This window comes from Zalophus californianus, chromosome 7 (genome assembly GCF_009762305.2).
Source record: "Zalophus californianus isolate mZalCal1 chromosome 7, mZalCal1.pri.v2, whole genome shotgun sequence".
NCBI classification, from domain to species: Eukaryota; Metazoa; Chordata; class Mammalia; order Carnivora; family Otariidae; genus Zalophus; species Zalophus californianus.
In genome coordinates, this window is record NC_045601.1 from 106,648,105 (window position 1) to 106,669,065 (window position 20,961).

General features: G+C 58.3%; 1 protein-coding gene across 3 annotated transcripts in view; it reads right to left on the minus strand.

Moving 5' to 3' along the window:
- Window positions 1-20,961, minus strand: part of TMEM63B (transmembrane protein 63B) — a 25,850-nt gene continuing 4,889 nt past the window's right edge. Inside the window, exons 3-25 of one of the 3 annotated variants that reach the window (XM_027602291.2) lie at window positions 17,632-17,814; window positions 17,289-17,368; window positions 17,014-17,055; window positions 15,958-16,048; window positions 14,473-14,510; window positions 13,401-13,543; window positions 13,238-13,289; window positions 12,402-12,510; window positions 11,733-11,803; window positions 8,544-8,624; window positions 7,952-8,075; window positions 7,200-7,333; window positions 6,966-7,103; window positions 6,694-6,847; window positions 5,621-5,727; window positions 5,298-5,384; window positions 5,033-5,098; window positions 3,609-3,771; window positions 2,940-3,045; window positions 1,725-1,892; window positions 1,343-1,458; window positions 1,082-1,162; window positions 1-815 (exon numbers count right to left, since the gene is read on the minus strand). In XM_027602291.2, coding sequence (XP_027458092.1) covers window positions 624-815; window positions 1,082-1,162; window positions 1,343-1,458; window positions 1,725-1,892; window positions 2,940-3,045; window positions 3,609-3,771; window positions 5,033-5,098; window positions 5,298-5,384; window positions 5,621-5,727; window positions 6,694-6,847; window positions 6,966-7,103; window positions 7,200-7,333; window positions 7,952-8,075; window positions 8,544-8,624; window positions 11,733-11,803; window positions 12,402-12,510; window positions 13,238-13,289; window positions 13,401-13,543; window positions 14,473-14,510; window positions 15,958-16,048; window positions 17,014-17,055; window positions 17,289-17,368; window positions 17,632-17,790 — 2,502 coding nt within the window. In that variant the 5' untranslated portion in view covers window positions 17,791-17,814 and the 3' untranslated portion in view covers window positions 1-623. The remainder of the gene's footprint in view (window positions 816-1,081; window positions 1,163-1,342; window positions 1,459-1,724; window positions 1,893-2,939; window positions 3,046-3,608; window positions 3,772-5,032; window positions 5,099-5,297; window positions 5,385-5,620; window positions 5,728-6,693; window positions 6,848-6,965; window positions 7,104-7,199; window positions 7,334-7,951; window positions 8,076-8,543; window positions 8,625-11,732; window positions 11,804-12,401; window positions 12,511-13,237; window positions 13,290-13,400; window positions 13,544-14,472; window positions 14,511-15,957; window positions 16,049-17,013; window positions 17,056-17,288; window positions 17,369-17,631; window positions 17,815-20,961) is intronic. The other 2 variants (XM_027602292.2, XM_027602293.2) reach the window with 2 other exon arrangements.

Genomic DNA, 20,961 nt, shown 5'->3' on the forward strand with positions numbered 1-20,961 from the left:
TCGGAGCTTGTCTTTTCGTTTTTATTTTAAAGGAAAAAAAAAAAAAAAACAGTGCAAAAACCCATTGTTCCAGTGTCAGCCATGCCCGCCCCCCACCCCTAGGTCACCTCCCTGGCTGGGGGCCTGTCGCTTCCTCCCACTCTGCAGCCCCTCCCCCTCATGCAACCCACAGGGGCTGGAGGTGCCACTTCCTGGAGTGCCAGGTCCCAGGGGGCCTTGGGGGGAGGAAAGAATGGGGCGGGGAGCCCCTGAACTGCCTGCGCCACCCCCCCTCCAGGTCTCCAGCCTCGGCACCAGGTACCCCTCTTGGCTCTCAATAACCCTTTCCTGACCACACTACTAGCGTGGGGGGCACTGATCTGGGGGAACCCTGTCCGCACCCCTCTTTGCCCCGGGTCCGGCTCGGGGCTCTCCTCACTGAGGTTGGGGTTTCCCTCCCTCCCTCCATGGTGGGGGAGAGTGGTGTGATCCCCAGGTTTAAATACCTTAATGAAAGCAGGGGATGGGGGAGGAAGGGGCTTTAGACCTAATAAATTATTAGCGTTTTTTTTTTTTTTTTTAGTGTCCATGGGGGTGCGGGTAGGGTGGGGGCAGGGCGTGGCCTCCAGGGCCCCTCCCTCCCCTTACTGGTGAATCTCATTCTCTATGAGGCTGTCCTCATAAGACTGGAAGTCTGTGTCCGTGAGGCCATCAGGTGGCATCAGCAGCTCCTCATCTTGGGACGAGGACAACGGGGGCTCATCCCCTGAGCTCCCGGGACCCCCATCCCCGTCCCCGTCCACCTCTGAGTCCTGCAGCACCTGAGCGATGTATTTCTGAAGGGGAAAGCAGTAGAGGGTGAGGGTGGACAGCTGTTCCTCATGGGAGGGACTGACTGGGGAATCTCAGGGTCTCCAGGGAGCGGGACAGTGCTCCCCCCCCAGGGAGAGGTGGGCAGTCCCCTCAGGGAAGCCAGATCTCTCCCTGCCCCTGGGCGCTGGAACGGGCCTCACTTCCTGGGGGACTAATGGGACCCCTGGCTTTGGACAGAGCCTCGATCAGAGGCTCCTCTCCACCCCTGGCCATGAGTCAGGGTACTCACCGCAGATTTGGGGACAGCGGCAGCCATGGGGGGCCGTCCATTGCTTCTGGGGTCCACGGCATCTGTCTCCGTGTGCTCAATCTTGAGGGGTCCAGAATGAGTCAGGGAGTGGGGAGATGTCTTTGCCCTCAGCCACCATCATGACCCCACGCCTTCTTGACACCCTTGCTGCCCCTGCCCTCAGCTCCCATCCGTCCCCCTGCTCCCCTGCACCCCCCTGAGCTTCGCCCTCAGCCATCCCCTGCCCCCCTTGCCCCACACCTTGTAGTTGTGGGCACTGAGGTATTTGAAGTGTCCGAAGCAGACGTGGCAGAGACAGATGACGATGGTGATGACCAGGACCACGAATGTGAACATGGACGTGGGGGCTAGGAACCCTGGTGGGGCGGGGGGGCAAAGGATGGGGCTGCTACCTCTCCTCTGGGCACCCCCTCCCAGGGGCCCACCACCCGACTCTGGCTACCTTCTGAACGCAGTCCTGCACTCCTCTGTGCTGTCGCCCGACCTGGCTTCTCCCAGGCTCCTTGCCTGTGGCCCTTGGCCATCAGGGCCCCTCCCACGGCCTGCTCTGCCTCGACTCCGGATGGAGGCCCTCCCCCCGCCGACCTTGCCACTCCCTGAGGTGCGTGGGGGCGGCCCTCACCCGTGCGCATGGTGGAGAAGAAGAGCAGCCAGAAGAGACAGAGGATGGGCGCGGCCACCACCTGGTTCACGGCCCCTGAGTGGATCTTCTTGTCCAGCTTGGCCGGCAGGTAGGCGTAGTAGAGATTGTACCTGTCTACCAGGTGCTTCAGGAGCATGTACATGAGCCCTGGGGGAAGCCACACGGGCCCTGACCTCGGAACCAGTGGCACCGGACCTCCGTGTGTCCGTCACAGCTTGGCCTAGTCCTTCCAAGATGGCTGAAGGGCTGGCCCCCCTCCTCCTGCCTGAGCCCCCCGGTACAGGACAGAGCCCCAGGCCCATCACAGGATCACAGTGTCAGCTTCCTCAGCTTCCCCACCTCATCCCGCAGCCCCTCACTGAAAGGCCTACTGTTAGAAGTCCGTTCGTTGGGGTCAGTGAGCTTCTTCTTGAAACTTAGTGTTTTTTTCTACCCTGTCCCTACATAGATGAGTATAAATGAGGTGGTAAGTTCTGTTTTCCTGGGGGCTGAGGGAATGGGAGCTTTTGAAAGGACAAGGAGGTTAGTTTGGGAGTTTGGAGCCTTCGATCACCGGGGATGGTGGTTAAGGGGTTAGGATGTAACAAGGGGAAAAACAGACGGAACGGGCAGGGTGACAGCTGTGAAGAAACTCTGCTAAATTTCAGAAGGAAGCGGGACGTGTCCAAGGCGCAGAGCTCAGTTACAGTGGGGTTACCATCTCTGTGAGTGGCAAGAGCCCAACCCCACCCTGGAATCCAAAGGTCTTTCTTGAGCTTATGGGACTGTCTCCAAGTGTACCGGCGGACCCTGTGTAGGAGTGTGTGTGTGTGTGTGTGTGTGTGTGTGTGTGTGTGTGTGTGTGTGCGCGCATGCGCACGCATGTACACACAAACACAGCTGTGGGTATGTGATGTGCGTCCAAGTGCATCAGCTGAGTGAAGGCACCTGGTGCGGATGAGTATGGCCATGTTGGGGTGACTTTGCCCAGGGGCCCAGCACACCAGCCGGGGCCGGCCTGAGCTGAGATGGCTTTCCCCCTCCTCCCCCCAAGGCCGGGCCCCAGACTGAGGCAGGGACCGGGCGGGAGGCCCGAGGGGCCGGTCTCCCAGCCGGGGCCCTGTCCACTCAGGGCGGCCTGCCTTACTAGAGTGAAGCGGGTGAGGTCCTGGGTCCCCCCGAGCAGGGCCCAGGTCCCGGCGCGGCGGTGCCTACCGAAGGGCACGATGATGGGGCAGGTGATACTGTAGGTCATGACCACCGTGAAGACGCACATCATCCAGGCGTAGGCTGCGCCAAACTGGAACTCGTAGGCCTGATGCTGGGGGGGAGATGGGCAGGAGGGTGGCTCAGGGAGGGGAGGGACAGGCTAGAAGGGCGCAGGGCAGGTGGGAGGGGGCAGGGGGCCAGGAACGAAGCCATGGGGAAAAGAAACCCAATATCCAGGGTGGGGCAGGGCAAAGCAGATAGAAAGAGGGGCTGTGGCTGAGATGGAGGTCAGGGTGGGTACAGTGATGGGTCATGGGTTGGGGAGGACCTTTGAGAGATCAGGGGCTGGCAGGTGGGTAGGCCTGGGGGTGGGATGCCCAGAGCCCTCGTGTGGGGTTAGGGCACAGAGACCCTAGGTCTAGGGACCCGGACCTCCCCCAACTCCCATCGGAACACTAGACTGTCAGGACTGGCAGGGTTATCTATGTTGATCCATCGCCGCACATATGGGAAAACTGAGGCTCCAGGTAGGAAGGGGATAGCCCAGGGCCACGGAACTGGATCCCCCGAGTTCCAGCACCCCTGTGCCCCCACACCCTAGCACGGCTGCCGCTGTTTCAGGCTGGTCCCACCAGGGGGCGCTGCGCGAGCCGCTGCGGCCCCAGGCGGCCATACCCGCTTCACGTTGCGCCTCTCCGCGGCAGAGCGCGCCAGGCAGAGCCGGATCATGTACATGAGCAGGCCTGGGATGCGCAGCAGGTCCATGGCGTTGCCGATAAAGGCTGAGGCAATGACGTAGTTCACGAAGAAAGCGCCGTTGTCGGGCAGGAACACGCACCTGCGGGCACCAAGTGCTCCAGCGCTGCCCCCCTCGGGCGGCCCCGCGGCTGCCTGCCCACTGCCAGCACCACCTCGACCCCCGACGCGCCTTCCTTCATGCGGACACCCCGGCTCAGCTCGCAAGCACCCGTGCCCCAGTGCCCCCGGAGCGTGAACCCCAGGGGCAGACGCCAGAGTGTCCACAGACACCTCCAACACCCTCAGTGTGAGTGGATCCAACCTGAGAGTGTGAGCCCAGAGGTGCCCTGAGAACTTGTGCCCTATAAAGACCCATGGAGGGCGCTCCAAACCCCTAAGGCCACCAAGTGTTCAGGGGATGACTGCCTGAGATCCCCACAGACAAAGCCCGTGAGACCCTCAAAGACCCCTCAGAGTGTGCACCCTAGGATTACCCAGAAAGGACCCCCTAAGACCCTAAATTAAGCCACAGTTACTCCCAGAGTGTGAGCCTCAGACACCTCCAGAACACAAACTCCACAGACCCTTCCTCAAAGAGGGAGTGAGGAATCCAAGAACCTTTGGAATTCTTCAGGGTGGGGAATCCAAGAACCTTTGTCAATGCCCGTGACACCCCAAGTGTGAGCCCAAGATTTTTACAGATGGCTTAGAGCAAGACCCATAGAGCTTGTGCCCATATAGATAGCCACGGTACATGGCCCTCCATCCCCCCACCTCCAAACAGCCTCATAGGGCTTCCCATAAAAGGTACCCTGTAAGGAACTCCACGGTCACTCCTCTGGATAAAAGCCTGAGACTGCAGAGGTCTTCCCATGACTTGTGCCCCATAAACACCCCAAGTATGAGCTCTAGAGTTCCCCATAAGTAGTCCAGAGTTGTGAGCCCGAGATTTCCATAGATACTTAAAAGTGTGGGCTCCAGGAACCTTCAGGGGTACCCCCAAATCACTCCCAAAGTATGACCAAGATCCTACTACAGACGTCTCCCCAAACCTCGAGTAAAACTTGACTCCTAGAGTTAGTCCCAGAATACAAGCTCTACAGGCTGTCACAGAAATCTCCCAGTGTGGGTCCCAAAGCCCCAAATATACCTTGACGGTGACCTCTACATGGGTTCCCAGGGAATAAGCCCCAACACAGACCCCAGGGACATCTCCCACGTCTATACCTGAGCACTGTGGTGTAATCTTGGGGATGACCCTGCCACGCCAGGTGAGCTCCCCCCACCACCACCTCCGGTGTGTCTCAGACATACCCACCCCCGCCCTCTGGGCTCTTTCCCTGGGGGCCCAGGTCACTCACTCAAACCGAATAGCTGCCTCAGCCAAGAATTTCTTGTCAAAGAGCCAGCGGAAGAAGAGGTCCAGGCTGGAGAGGAGGAGTGGAGAGGTGTGGTGGGGGGCTGGAATGGCCCAGAACACCAGGGGAGGAGGAGTCTAGTCCATGAGCCTCTGGGGACGCCCCCCTAGCACCTCTGTAAGGGAAGTGGGAGCCTGAACGGCTCCCCTCGTCCATCCTAACGCCCTACCCCCCCACCCCGGCTCCTGTCCCGTCTCCTGTAACCCACCTGCTCAGTCCCAGTGAGGGCAGGAGCAGCACCATGAAGATGAGGAAGGTGTAGCACTTGTGCATGGTGGTCCTGTTCTCCCCGGAGCTGCAGTGGGCGGCACAGGGGCAGGGGTCAGGTGAACCAGCCCCCAGGCCTGCTCCCCCAGCCGGGATGGTATCTGCTGGGACGGGGGCCTCCCAGTGTGAGGATGCGGGCCAGCCTCCCTTCCCTGGCAGCTCTGGGACTGCCCGGGGCAGGGAGGCTGAAGGGGAAAGGGCTGCCCACCTGGGACGGCCATACACCTAGGAGGGCCAGGGTGCGGGGCGTGTGAGGCATCTCACCGTGTCCAGTGGGCTTCGAAGAAGGCCGAGTAGTAGACGATGGTGGGGAGCAGGGCCGAGAAGCACCACAGCAGCAGGGTGGGGAAGAACTGAGTGATGATGGGGTTCTGCAGCGGGGCACAGGGGGACATTTCAGGCGGGGGCCATCTAGCGGGCCGCCGTCTAGCTTGCTTTGCTTACCTGCCCCCTCCCCCACTGAGCCCCAGGCCCCATGGCTCTCGGGGCCCCGTGGCAGAAGTCCAGAACATGTGCAGGGCCAGGGCGAGGGTGGGGGCCGGTCTCATGAGTACCACTGCAGGGTGAGTTACTCTGATAGTTAGCATTTGCGGAGTACCTCCTAAGTGCCAGGCACTGGTCATGGGCTTTACGTGTATGGATCCTCCCAACAATGCTATTAGTCCATTTTACAGATGAGCAAACTAAGGCAAAAAGAGTGTCAGCAGGTTACCCAGCTAGTCGGGGCGGTGAGGTGGGGATGTGAACCCAGGCCGACTGGGTCTGGTGTATTTTGCTCTTATCACTCAGGAATTTTCAAACTGTCTAACTCTGGACTTTGAGGCTCCAAGGAGCTGGGCGAAGGAGGAGCTGGTGAAAATGACCCCTCCCTCTATGGCCCTCTGAGCAGCCTTGCTTTTCCACACTGGGGTTCATGTTAAGAGTCCTTTCGATAAGGGCGTCCGCATCTAAGTTCGGAAGCCAGTGCTCTGGTCCCAACCTCTGTTCCTCTGTCGGTGAGATGGGGGGGTGAGATGGGGGCTTGTCTGAGGTCGCACGGTCAGTTAAAACTGGCTGTGCGCTTGCTCTCTTCCCTGGTGTCTCTCTAGGTGTATGTGACCCCAGGGGTGGTGTCACGAGGGGGAAGGTGGCGGGGAGCCCAAGGGACATTCCCAGAGGGCTCTGCAGCCCTTCGTCGTGGGGGGGTTGTCAGCGGGGCTGGCCTGGGAAAGCAGAACCGGAGCTAGCCAGGCCAGAGGGCGTTCTGGCTCCCCCCGCCCCCCGGAGAGGGCCTCGAGGCCTGGTATCTGTGTCTCGCACCGCGGCACGGAGGGAGCGGGGTGGGGCCCGGGCCTCACATTGAGGTACTCCACAGGCTTGGTGACGTTGAACTTGTCCATGGTGGTGATGATGATGGCCGGGGTGGTGAGGAAGAACAGGAGGATGAAGAGGACGACATTGATGACCAGGCAGCGCAGCCACCAGAGGAAGCCCCGGATGGACAGGTGCTCCCTGGGAAGGCGGGGGAGAGGGTCGTTCTGGGGCCACCCCGGACCGCCCTCTCCTCCCGTCCGCCTGCCAGGGCCACCGGGCCCCGCGAAGCCTGCCCCGGCCGCCGTGCTGCGCTCACCAGTAGATGTTCTGGGGGTCGGGGGCGTAAGACACAGTCCAGTTGGAGATGTGCAGGGACTCGCTGCAGGACGAGGCGCGCGGCTCCCCACGGCAGGTGCAGCCCTGGCACTTACACACGTTGAAGTCCTTCAGGATGCTGGGGGAGGGGCACTGGTTACCGCCACCGGCCGGCCCTGAGCACGGGGACCCGGGAGCCCCCACGGGGATGGGCAGGCAGGGGGCAGGGGCTCACATGGCGGTGATGGTCTCGTTGTGGAAGGTGACAAAGGCCATGCCAAGAGGCTTCTCGTTCACCTTCTCCTTCTCCCGCTTGTAGTCCTCCTTCAGCTTCTGCTCCAGCTTCGTGTAGTACTCGATGGCCTCCACCTGCAGAGGGCGAGTGAGTGAGGGGGGTGCTGCGGTCAGGGAGCCAGGCCGCTCCCCAGCACACCCAGCGGCACGGACCTGGGGCTTACTCCAGGCTGGGCGCTGCTGTAGGCTTTCTACGTGTTAACTCGTGTAATCCTCACGACAGTCCCGAGGTAGGTACCATTAGCCCCATCTTATAGAGGAGGAAACTGAGGCACAGAGAAGGCGAGAAACTCGCCGAAAGCCACAGAGCCAGTAAATACAGCACAGTGCTGTTCTCTTGGCTGACCCCTTACTGATTTGGGCTTTGCCAACTTGGTCACCGCAGGGATGGGGACGAACCCAATAGGGGAAGTGGGGCTTTGAGGACTGCAGGACCAGGTGGGGACCTGAGGGCGGGGCTGCACCCTGCTCCCAGTCCCGGCCTCCCCCCCAATCCTGGCATGGCCTTGCCTGCTCTGGGAGTCTGTTGACCTTTGGTTAGTTATGTGCAAGACCCATCTGTGTGTGTCTTCCCAGGGTCATGGGACCCGGGCCTGGAATGTGTCCATCTCTACTGCGACGAGGCTTCCCGGGATCTGTCCATCTCTTCCCCACACCCAGCAGGAGCTCTGGGGGCCTGGCGTCACCTCGTACCTGTTCACAGCCTCGCACCACGCAGCAGCAGAGGTGACCACAGGGCTTGGGGTTGATCATGGTGGGGACATTCTCCTTGCTCTGGAGGTTTGTGAAGTAGAGCTTCCCCCGCTCAGCCTTCTTCCTGTGAGACCCAGGTGCCCGGTCACCCGCTGGCCCGGCTGGGGCCAGGAATGGCTGGGAGGGTGGGTAGGGAGCTCAGCTCAGGGGTCATCTAAGTCCACTCCCTAAGGACAGGGTGAGCTTATTCTTGGATCTGCTTAGAAAGCATGGTTCAGATATTCAAGGGTCTTCCCACCCACCTCCTGAGGGCCAGAAATTCTTCCTATGGTTTGGCCTAAGTTTCTTAAACTGCAGCTGAAGAAGGGTATGTCCTCAGATGGGGTGGGGATAGTGGACCCCTTTCCTCTTGCAATGAACGCTAACCTCTAAGCCTTGCTCTTTCCAGAGCTGAACTGACAGGCACTCCAGGGGTTGAATTAAAATCAAATGCCCTGGGAAACACCTGGAAGGGGAGCCAGGTTCCCGTGAGGCAGCCAAGATGCCTTCCACAGTAGGCAGAAGCCCCTCCCGTGTCATCCCCCCCCATTACCTCTCAGCATCGAGGAACATAAGGCGAGCCACATTGTAACATGGGCGAGCTTCAAGAACCGTGCAGTTGGGATAGGCCTCCCTGAAACACAGTCCACCATCATCTTCTGCGGGGACCCTGCCCACCTGCCCCCACCCTGTAGCCATGACCCCATCACCTTTAAGACAACACACCCTGAATTCAAGCTCCTTCTGTCTGGTCTACAAAAATGGGAGTTCCATAAGAGTAAATCTTTGAAATTCCTCCCCGTGTTCATGTGAGCAGCAGGAAGCATGAAGCCTCAGGGGCCTTGTGCACATGGCAGTGAGCCAGGATGTGAGAGTCCACCTGTGTGGCTGGCACCAGGGGGGCCACGGCTGTGGCCTGATTCATCTCCAGAGCTCGAACTTGCAGCTGAGAGAAACTTTCTACTCATGGGCTGTTCTCTTAACCCTGTTTCCAGAATACCTGGTTACAGTTCAACACTTAGCCTTGACCATGAACTGACCCCAGCCAACCCACAGCCCAGTCTACAGAACGATCCTTGCCCCAAGACTGACCAGAGATGGATCCTGAACGCTGACCTGAAACTGACCCTTTACTGGGATCCAAACTCACCCATAACCCAGATCCAAGACTGACTTTCTAACCCTGACCCAGGATTGACCCTAACCTTGCTTTGAAACTGAGCAGAGAGAGACTGTGACTCTCGGTCCTGGTACCTGGGGCACTCAAGGGGCGCTTGCTCATGGAGGAAGAAGCAGTTCCTTCTTACTTCTCATCACACACTGCTCCCTGCTCCCTAATCTAGACTGAAGCCCGTCTTTTAAAAAAACTTTTTAGGGGCGCCTGGGTAGTTCAGTCGTTAAGCGTCTGCCTTCGGCTCAGGGCTCCCTGCTCAGCAGGAAGCCTGCTTCTCCCTCTCCTGCTCCCCCTGCTTGTGTTCCCTCTCTCACTGTGTCTCTCTCTCTGTCAAATAAATAAATAAAATCTTTAAAAAACAAAACAAAACAAAAAGCTTTTTAATGAAGAACCACCAAGTGTTAAAGGTGCGCAAGATCTGGTTCTAAAGAAACAAGATGGATGGTGCAATCCACGAGAATTTGGAAACTTAAATCTGGGATGGGGTCCTTGAAATGCTCTGCGGACCTTTCCCCAGACACCGTGTTGCTCCAACTATTTTAGGGCTCTTCCTTGGAAGGGCCTTCAGCCCTGTGGCAGGCTAAGTCCTCAGGCTCACCCGACTCATCTCTAACCCCCTAATCCCCACCACACAGGCTCTCTGATTTTACACACAGGAAATTCCCTAATTCTGCTGGGGTAGTCCCCTAATCCAGACAGACCACGGACCTGGATCACAAACCCTACTCCTCACCATACATCAGGCCTGGGCCAACAGCTTAGACATAGTAGGTGCTCAATAAACATGTGCTGAACGAATGGATCAATGAGATGGTCGTTCCCTCATGCTCACCCCCTTGATCCCCCAAACCCCAATTAGGACCACAGTCTCCCCCACTCCTGCTTAAAGGCTGACCACTAATTTTAATCACAGTCTGCTTCCTAAACAAAACCACAGGCTGACCCATGAAACAGACAACCTGAACCACGAGCTCCTCACGGACACATCAGGTCTGTTATGAAGCACACAGTAGGTGTACAACAAATGTGTGCTGCGTGGATGCCTGGTTCATGCGGTTCACTTCCTCACTGCAGGCAGGGCCCTGTCAGAGTCCCCCGGCTCACCCTACTGGAAACAGCACCCCTTCCTGACTCCTTCACGCTGTTCCTCTCCTTGCTCTGGTTTTCTTCTGGGCACCCACCCTGCTTTGACAAGGTGTCTATTACTAGTTCATTTATTTATTATCTGCCTCGCCCACCAGAATGGGAGCAGGTGAGGGCAGAGGCTTCTTACTTTTTTTGTTTGTTTACTGCTGAAACCCCAGCTCCTACTCCAGCACAGGCACATGGCAGGTACTCAACAAGTATTTGTTATTAAAGACTTACCAGTCCAAGCTGACAGCTGATTCCAATGGGACGGTAATATTAAGATGTCACCTAATTCTGAGCACACACGTTCCTTAATCCTGACCCAGACTGCCCCCTAATGCTGATCACAGCTTGGACTCCAGATAGGATCCCTAAGTCGTTCTCGTACTGACTGAGGATGATCTAATTTTGACCGCTGTTCTGTAACTTCTGGGAGGGCAGGGCCTGTTTCTAATTTGCGTACGCTTGGAGTGTAGAAGGTGACAAGACATGCATGGTGAACGAATGAGTACACATCCGCTATCGGGGATCGCAAACCGCTCATTGGCCTGCAACAAAGTGGTCTGCAATCTGACCCTGACTAGACACTGCCTCGCAATCCTGTTCTGACCCAGGACGACTGACTTCTGATCCAGGCCAACTGACGGTGGATCGAGACCTCGCGAAGTCCTGATCCTGACCACCAAGGTCCCTTATCAGGGCCACTGGCTAACTCCTAATTCTGGCCACAGACCGACCTCAGACCAAACCTCTGATCAGACCCTGCACCGGCTCCTAAGGCTCACTTCCACTGTGCGAACCCCTGAGAGCTCAATGATCTTTTGTTCATTTCTGTGGTCCCAAGGCCCACCGCAGTGACTTCGGCCTAATATCATCTGAGAAAGTCTGCTGAGTGTACAGATGAACGTGTGACAGGATCCCTAATCCTGTACACATACTGTCCCGGCCGCCTGGCCCTCCTGGAGGTGTATATCCCCCTCTCCACAAGACAGAACTCCAGAGCTAGAAAGAGCCTTGGCGAACATGTGCGCCTGGGCTCCCTCAGGATCCGCTGAAAGCCAGTCTGCACACAAACCCCAGAATGTCACACAAAAGTTTGAAGCCACACACCTCAAAGGGCCCATGGACCCCGGGTCAACAACACATGACCCAGTTCAAGCTGGGAGGAGAGGTGGGGTGGGGGAGGGGGGATAGGACCATACTTCTCTCACTTTTCAAGTATTTCTTGTCTTTCCCCTGTTCTTGCGGGGGCCTCTCACCCAGCCCAAGTGCTGGAATGCCCTGGACTCACGTCATTCTTCCATGGTCTCACCTCCGTGGGTCTCACCTCCACCCCCACATCAGCCCCAGACCTCAGTGGGAGGTGTGAGAAGTCTGAGGGGCTGAAAGGCAAAGAAGGGCCCACAGGACCTGGGGTTTGGGGTAGGCGTGGCCACTCACTCAAAATGCTTCTTGATCTTTTCTGACTCTGCATATTTGGAGATTCCATTGATGAAGAGAGTCCGCTTCACCTGGGGTGAGAGGGGGGTGGGTCTGCCTTCTGGAGGAGAAGGCTCGAGAATATGCCAGGTGGGTGTGGGGAACAGGGAGCTGAACAGGTGGGAGGAGGCCTTAGGGATAAGCCACGTGCCAGGGGGAGGGTATCTAATTGGAATCCGGCAGCGAGCTTAATGAAAGAGCCACCTGGCCCCTTGCTCCCGAGGGGGTCATCGAGGGGAAGGGGGGATGACTCCCTGACCCTCAGGCCGTAACGGCCTGGCACAGTGGCTGGCCTGGTGATGAATGCAGACAAGCGCATGTCACTACCACAGCATCACCACGGCTGTTTCCTGAGGGCCAGGCACAGCGCGGGTGCTTTCCACGGGTCACGTCACTTCACCTTCCCACCGACCTCAGGAAGGTTCTGTTGTCCCATTTTATAGATGAGGAAGCTGAGGCTTGGGGAGGAGACTTAACGTGCAGGATAGGGACTCTTGAGCTGCTGGGCCAGGATCAGAACCCAGGTGGCCCCACCCTGGTGTGGACACTCCTTGGGGCCCAGGCAAGGGAGGCCCGGGGGGAAGGCAAGAGGCTGGGGGGCGGGGTAGGCCAGGGCTCTGCTCTGCTCACCAGGTCGTCCTCCTTGTAGCGCATCTTGGAGGTGTGTCTACGCATGCTGTAGACGGTGAGCAGCAGGTACAGGAAGGCGAAGGAGGTGTGCAACCATAGCAGGTTGTTCCTGGGTGAGGCACAGGGGCACATGGAGCCACTGGGGACAGGAACGCACTCAGACAACCCCCAACCTCCCACTGTGAATTCAGCCCCTGGTACAGGGCCCCTCTCCTGCCACGGGTCTTCTGGCACTGACCCCTTCGCAGGGCAGGCCCCACACTCCACGTTGTCCAGGCCCCAAGATTATTCCACTGCAGCTGAAATGTCCCCAAGAGGTCATCTCTTGGGACGCCTGGGTGGCTCAGACTGTTAAGTGTCTGCCTTCGGCTCAGGTCATGGTTCCAGGGTCCTGGGATCAAGCCCCGCATCGGTCTCCTTGCTGAGCAGGGAGCCTGCTTCTCCCTCTCCCTCTGCCTGCTGCTCCCCCTGCTTGTACTCTCTCTCTCTCTCTCTCTCTCTCCCCCCCGTCAAATAAATAAAATCTTCAAAAAAAAAAAAAAAGAGGTCATCTCTTCCTGCCCTGCCCATTGGCTACACTGCCCCCTCCCCCCAATTGCCTGCTGCCATTTTTCCCCTGGCCTGTGGTCACACAGCTACTTCTGGATCTGGTCATCCCCGGGGATCCCCAGCAGACATCCACCTCCTCTGTCTCCAGCCCAAGTCCTCAGGTCCCCCAGCCTCTGGTGCAACCTCAGCAACCCCTCCCCCAGTGCTCCCCCTTGCACCCCTCCCTGTTAAAACAGCTAGACTCCAGCGCAGACCCTGACCTCCCTGAACCGGCTTCCCCACCTTACCCTGATTTCAGGTTGGCAATGGTGGTTCTCCCGAAGCTGTAGGCATTGTTCTCTGGGGGGGGGGGGGGCAGGGAGAGGGAGAGGAGGGTGCTGGGGTCAGGACCTGCGTCCCCCGCCCCCGCTCCTCCCCTCCGGCCCCACCCCCATCCTGGCCGGCACTGACCCAGCAGGTCCCCTGAGAAGTTGACAGGCAGCACGATGCCCACAGACAGGACTCCCACGACGACCAGCAGCCCGATGATGTGCCGCTGGAAGGACAGGTAGTGCACAGCGTCGCCCCCACATTTGTCCCGGATCTCATCATCCCTGCAGGCGTGGGGCGGCCGGGCACACAAGTGAGGACTGGGGCGGGGCGGGGGGGGGCACGGCTTGCCTGCCTGGCCCGCCCGCCCCCACCCCATGTCCACCCTAGCCCCGGCCGGTCTGGCAGCACTACAGGGGTGGGGGGGTCTCGGGGCCCGCTATTTTCTGGGAGGGGAGAGGAGAGCACGGGAGAGGGAAGGGGAGGGAAAGGAGAAGAGAACAGAGAGAGGAGGGGGCAGGGGGCAAAGGGGAAGGCTGCAGAGAGAGGAGGAAAGGGGGAGAAAGGTGGAGCAGAAGGGACATGGAAAGGGAGGGTGAGGAGGGAGAGAGGCAGGCTGACCGAAGAAGAGGTAGAAGCGGGAGGGAGGACCCGGGCTGGGGACGCAGTGGCGCCTTATGGGGGGGGAGGAGCACAGACGTGGTGCACCGGGGGAGGGGCCCCGGGGGGGGGCGGGCCGGGGTGTGGGCAGTGGCGGTGCTGACCTGTCCGGGCCTCCTGCCTCTCTCAGCGCTCACTGCCTGCCTGCCGCACTCTGGCTCCATCTCCTGACTTCTGCCTGCAGGACACTGGCTCCTGCCTGTTGCTGGCTCGCTGCTCCCAGCCTGCCCCCCCCCCCCCCGCCGGGCTGCACAAGACTCTGAGGTGGGGGGCTCCAGCCCCTGCCACAAGGGCTCGGAGAGCTGTGGGCAGAGCGGGCCCACCAGGGAGGCGGGCACACGGGAGACTGTGGGGTAGGGTGAGGCCCAGCTCAGGGGACAACAGAGGCCGGGACCCCAGGGCCTGGCCTCCTGGAGTAGGGAAGAGGCTGCTGGGCTGGCTGGGAGCGCTAAGGCCCTCAAAGCTGTTGGCCTCTGGATTTTGTAGGGAAGTGACAGGTTCTGAAGCTTCTCTGTTTCTCCCTTTCCTTAGAGTCTGAAGACTGTTCACTTACTTTATCCTGAAGATGGCTGTCAGCCAGGAACAGAAACCCTGGGAGGACAGAGGGCTATCAGTTGGAGTTCCTACCCCAACCCGAACCTCCCTTCCCCCTCGAATCCTACCCGCCCCATTCTCATGATCACCTCCGGGCTGTGGCCCACCTTGGCACAACTGCCACAACCCCCCAAAGAAAGTAGCACACCCCAGAGGGGGAGAGGGAAGGTGCCAGCCCTCAAAGGAGAAAAGGACCAAGGCCAAACTGGGCTATCTGCGGATGCTCATGCCCAGAGCTGTAGATCCCTGCAAACAGCCAACGGGGCAGTGCAACCAGGGGAAGGCCTGAAGCTGTGTGGGTCAGGGTAGGGATGGGTGGGATTCAGGGTTCTAGCAAGGGCACTGGGAACCTCCAGCCCTGTAGCTAACAAGAGTCTGCAGCATGGCTATCAACAGCAGAGGGGCAGGCCAAACTGCCCGAGTTCCTGCCGCCTTTCTTCCAGCACACCCCAGAGGGACCAGACCCTGGGTCCCTGTGAGCTGCAATCTCCTACCCTCAAGCTCCCAGGCCTGCCTTCAGACAGAGACTCACCCCACTGACAGCAGGCTGGGGACATACGGGGGAGGGCTAGGCAGAAATAACCCTCCCCCACCTTCCTTCTAGCAGAAGGGCCGGGCTTAACCCAGGATTGGGGAGAGAGGTGCCTTCCAGCTAAGATGCAGGACTGCTACCTGTTGCCAACACCACCTGAGTCTAGGGACCATCTGGACACCTCTGGGTGGGCAGGGGCGATACCTTTGCTTTGCCACTTACCAGTGTGAGTCCAACTCAGGAGGCTGACTGGCTTCTTCTACTATGGCTGCTACAAGAGCTGCTGTCCCCAGGGCCCCCAGCCCAAGCTGGACTGACCAGGGACATCCCAGGGCCTAAAGATTAGAGTTCTGTCCAGGACCCTCATGCTGGCAGAACGACAGGGGCCAGGCAGGTAATGCCAGACTGCTGGGCCTGACGTGAATGAGGGTCTGGGGACTGCTGTGAATCACCACGTACATGCCTTGTCTATAGGGGCCTCTGCCACTCAGCTCCAATCTGCAACTGGCCCCACCCAGCCAAGGGCCACCAGCCTGCAGTCTCTGAGCAACACAACGAATTCTATGTTTTGCTGGATGGGCCAGAAAGGCCTGTTGTTACTTCTAAAACCCTGCCTACGGAAAAGGGGGTCCTTGGGATTAATCGGTGGAGACAGGCACAGAGTTCTATGTGGGGCAAAGTCTGGGATTCGTGATGTTAGGCGGGTGCTAGCTTGGGGATTAGCACGGAGTACAGAGCCAAGAGTTCCAGGTCGGGGTGGCTTTCCTGTGGCTCTTAGACAGGCGTTGCCCTTGCTGCGGAGAAGGTCACACCCCATAGGTCCCTGACCCTGTACCACTGGAGCTAAGGCTGCTGAGCCCCCTGTGCCGGAGGAGGAGCAGGTAGCTAACAGGTCTGGGGGAGGGCACTCACATTGTCTCTTTGGTCAAAGTCCACGGAGCTGGAGACAGACGTGAGACGCTCATACCGGTCATGACTGTCCCCGTGCATAGCTGAGGCCACACTGGGAGTGGGGGGGGGTGAGAGAGCAGAGAGCCTGGTGAGTCTGAGCTCCTGGGGAGCAGGGCTGAATTGGGGGGCTCCCACTCCAGAGCTCCCGGGGCTAGACAAGGCACAGAAAGCACAGAGGCTGAAGCGGGGAGGGATGACTGCCTTCCCCCTGCCTCCCTTAAATCCGCCTCTTTCCTTCAGGAGGCCTGGGGGGCACCAGTGCAGGGCAGTGAGGGAAAGGAGGGTGTCTTCATCGTTACCCGCGGAGGCTGAAGTAAGAACGGGAGCAGGCCCTGCAGTTCTGGAGCTGACCAGCAGGGGACCGGATGGGGGGGCAAGAGAGCCAATGTTATGCACAGGGCAATGGGGAGCTGAAGGAAAGGATGGACTAGGAGAGCCCCAGGAGGGTTAGGGATAGAGGGGGCTGAGGGATGTCCCCCAGGTGGGCCCCTCCCTTCCCCTTTCCCTGACCCCAGCAGCTGCCGCAACTCCAACGTCAGTCCTATAGACAGAGACCAATGATGTGACCTCAAAGGCCAGACTCGCGGCTCCGTGGGAAGTCCCCCTCCCAGGCCTCCAGAAGGGCTGAGCAGGGAACCCTGAAATATGAAGAACTAGTTGTTAGGGGATGGCAAGCCACTGGTGACACCCAGTCTTGTCTCTGTGACCAACAGGTGAGCGTACTGTAAGTTTCCCAGAGGACGGCCCCTCCAGCCCAGCCACCAAGAGGGCAGGGCACACAGGGAGGGGCTTCTCCCAGGCTGAAAGCCAGAGTGGAGGATGGAGTGGTGAGGCAGAGACAAGTTGGGGAGCCCCCTGCTCTGCAAAGCATACCGCCTGCGTTAATCCGAAACATGAGCCTGCAGAGGAGAAAACTGCAAAGAGAAACCAGTAACTTGGCAGGAAGAGAAGAGAAGCATGAGAGAAGAAAAGAGAGAGCTGGTTTGGTGGGGATGAGGGGGCAGGTGCCCCACATACTATTCCTGTTCCACTCGCTCCCTCTCCTGCCACCGGCGTCGCCTGGGGAACAGAGAACAGACAGGGTTAACGGGGGAGGGGCGGCGAGGGGGTTCCCCGGGGAATGGCAAAGGCTGGAAGCCCATGCCCTCGTGTCCCCCACATCCGCTCTGGGACTGGTCCCTCTTCATCCCCCCAACAAAGGCGGATGAAAGAGGGCTGGCTCTTTCTTACCCCTGAGGAGTGTGTGTGTGTGTGTGTGTGTGTACAGGTAAGGGAGAATCCCAAAGCCTTACCTGTCTGCATCTGTCACCAAGGCCAGCCGCCCATAGTCCCAAGCCACCTTCCGGAGGATGGAGAACAAGAACAGCAGTGCCTGAGGGCAGAAGGAATGGTTGGCAGGTGGACAGACTGTCCATGCACTGGACTAGCCAGGAGGGCAGGGGCGGAGGGGCTGGGATGACCTTGGCTCAGGTGAACTGTGGGAGGCTAGGCTCGGGCTGGGTGATGCAGACCCCTCCCACAGGTAAGCCTGGGGAGTCAGAGTCAGGTGGAGGACAGGTTAGGGCTGCGGGCGTAAGCTAGCTATCTACAGGGTGTGGATGCCAAGTGGGGGGGAGGTGGTGTGTGGGCACTCACAAGGAAGCACATAAAGTCAAGAGCCAGCACGGTGGGGACGCCCCCAAAGGGCAGGCCCTGCAGGACGGTGCTGCGGATTCGGGCGCTGTAGCAGTAGTCCTTGGGGTTGCTGTTGTTGAGGGCCGTGGTGCCCAGAGTGGCCAGAAGGAAGGGCAGCATGGCTGCTACTGCCGCATGGTCCTCCTGGGCAGAGAGCACAGTGGTCAGCGGGGCTTGTTCCTGATGCCCCGCATGGCTCCCAGCCTGAGCACAGGGAGAGGGAGTGAGGGCAGATCATCCGGCAGCCTGGGTGGGTGGAAGTACTGGCTTTCTGAGATAAGGGCCTGGGGAGGGGAGGGTTGAGTCACATGGATTTACCTTCATTGGCTGTAAGGCTGCGACCCCACCCTGGGTCTGGGGAACTTGGCCCAGATCTGGACTGGGGAGACTGGTTTTTCTAAGCTGGAAGTTGTGAGTCTCTAACGTCTGCCTCCCACCACCTCCATATACACACACAGACACTCCACACACACACACACACACACTCACATGCTTGCTTTCTCTCTTTCTCTGTCTCTGGAAACTGAGTATGAGGGAAGATGGGGAGGTCGGAGGCCTGAGGATTCAAGGCGAAGAGGTGGGGTCTGGAGGCCAGGAGAGGATGGGTCAGGAACCAGCTAGGTCATCCTGATCTTCTCTTCCTACCTCTTAGAAAAATGGCATGGTTTCATTGGCTTAGAGTTTTCAACTCTGTTAATCACTTTCTCAATACAATTGGCTTAAAAAAAAAAAAAGAAAGAAAGAAAAAGATGTTCAGCTTCAGAGCTGGTCCTCTGTGCTCAGAGTAGGGACCTGAGGATGGGGTCAGAGTGGGAAGTCAGTTAAAAAGTAGGACTTCCGGGTTTGTGTTATCGGCCTGGTCCCAGTCACTCCTGCTTGCTCTCATTCCTTTTCTCCTGCCTCGGCAGCAGCTACACCCTCCTCCCCTCCAGCTTCCTCACCTCTCCAATTATCTCAGCACAGGGGTCACCTGAGTGGTGTGAGGACTACAACTCCCAGAGTGCCCTGCTCCTGCCTCCGGAGTAGGGCAGGCTGGGAATGCCAGGCCCTCCAGCTTTTCTATTGGCAAAGGAAGAGAGAGAGTGGGTGGGGGCCTCTCAGCCTGCCCAAGCCCCCTGCAGCCAGGGTACTACCCTTCAGCCCTGATCCCCACCACTGTGGGGCTGTCCAGCCTTCTGTGGACCTGGAGGATGGGACGGGGGAGGAGGAGGGAAGGGGCAGCCAGCCCGGATACCTGGGTTCTGGGAGTGCCAGGGGACGAAGCCTAGCAGGGCCCTGGGGAGCTAGGGTGGAGGAGAAGTGTGGCTGAGGCACTGCTGCCCCACCGGCATCCCACTGGGGGGCCCCTGGGGGCCCCTTCTGCTGACAACACTGAAACTCTGCCTTGGTGGGGGGGATCCCCAGGGAAGAGAGGAAACCAGACAAAGAGAGAGAACAACAAACCTAGAACCGGTGATAATAACTCTGGGAGCAAGCATCCTCCAGCCTCCTGGGTGGACTCAAGGGTTTCTTCTGCCCACTGATCCCTGGTTTTCCCTAGTCTCTTCCTAACACTTAAATTACAGGACAAGAGGTACCAGCTCTTGGAGGGGGAAGCTGTGGTTGTTTGTATGTTTCACTTGGTCCCAAGGAGTCTCTGAAAAGCCTGTGTTAGGAAGGCTAAGGTAGTACCTGCCTGGTGTGTTATGCCTCCCTCTTCCGTTCCAGCTCAAGTTGCCTTAAAAAAAAAACCCCAAACCGAAAAACCCTGAAAACCCCATTAATTCAGTGATTGCAACAGGCACCACTTATCAAGTGCTCACTGTTTCAAGAATAATACATATGTGATTTCATTTAATCCTCGACAATCCTGAGTTGGATATTATTGCCATTTTGAGATAAGGGCACAGGGGCTCAGAGAGGTTAAGTAACTTTTCCTAAGTCACACTGCTAATAAAATGATGGGGTTCAAACCTAGGTCAACCTCTTTCTAAAGCTAGAACACTGTTCAGGGCATCATGCTCTTCTGATGTGCCTAGAACAGGACTCTGCAGAACATGGAAGTTTTGTACATGCTCATTAAATGTTCTCCAGCTAGAAAACACCAGAACACTGTGGGAATATGTATGTTCAGGTGTGTAGACATGTGTTGATGTGTCTGTGTGTGTGTGTGTGTGTGTGTGTAGGTGGAAGTAGGTGACTGGTCTCTTAAGTTGGGGTGTGGGTGTGGGTGTGCCTGGGAGCCTGGGTATGTAAACATAGGTGCATAGAACCCTGGGGCACCAGGGTTAAAGGGGAGGTTAAAGGTAGGTAGAGGTAGCTTGGGTGTGTGGTAGTTGGGGGCCCTCTGCAGTAGCACCTCCCCCCTTAACTCCCTACTCCAGTGAACTCCACCAATCAAGACAGCTGTCTCTCTCCCTAACTCCAAGGCTTCACCAGGCCAGAATATAACGGGTACAGGGAGCCTGGGTGGTTCAGTCGGTTGGGCGTCTGCCTTTGGCTCAGGTCATGATCCCAGGGTCCTGAGATCGAGTCCTATGTCGGGCTCTCTGCTCAGTGGGGAGCCTGCTTCTCCCTCTGCCCCCCCGCCGCCTCGTGCTCTCTCTCACGCACACGCTCTCTCTCAAATAAATAAAATCTTAAAAAAAACAAAAAACAAAAACGAATGTAACAGGTACAAACCCCTGGAGGCCCCCCCCACCAGTCCTCTTCACGCTGAAGGAAGGTGGAACATTCCGGGAGCTTTTACATTAAGGGGACCCCACAGGGTGGGTGAAGGTCCAGGTAGATGCTTAGTAACTGAAATTACCATGTCCATCTGCTGCCTCCCTCTTTAGAGTCACAAAGCACTCTCCCCTCCACAAATGCATTGCTCTTACATTACCCCCCCCCCCCCCCCCCCCCCCCCCCCCGCAAACCCAAGGAAGGTAGGGCACACTTGCTGGATCGGATCACCATCCCCACTTTACAGGGGAGGAAGCAGGGACCCAGGGAGCAGAAGCAACTCACAAGAGGTCACAGGGTAGGTGAAGGGTGGAGCCAGGGCTGGTGGCTTTTAGGCTGACTGGATTCCTCTAAGCTCCAAATTGTGGGGGTGAGGTTGCTGGGCTGAACTTCACCTAGGGCAGCTACTCAAAGCTTTTAGTGAGAGCAGCTGGTTGGAGGGAAGAGACTGAGGCAGAATATTTGCGGGGAGGTGTTGGAGGGGGCAGTTCATCCACTCAGCCAGCTGTATCCTGGAAATTCTCTAGTCTGACACTGAGGCTTTGGCCGCCAATGGGTAGAGGGTGGCGGAGGATTTTATTTCCAGCT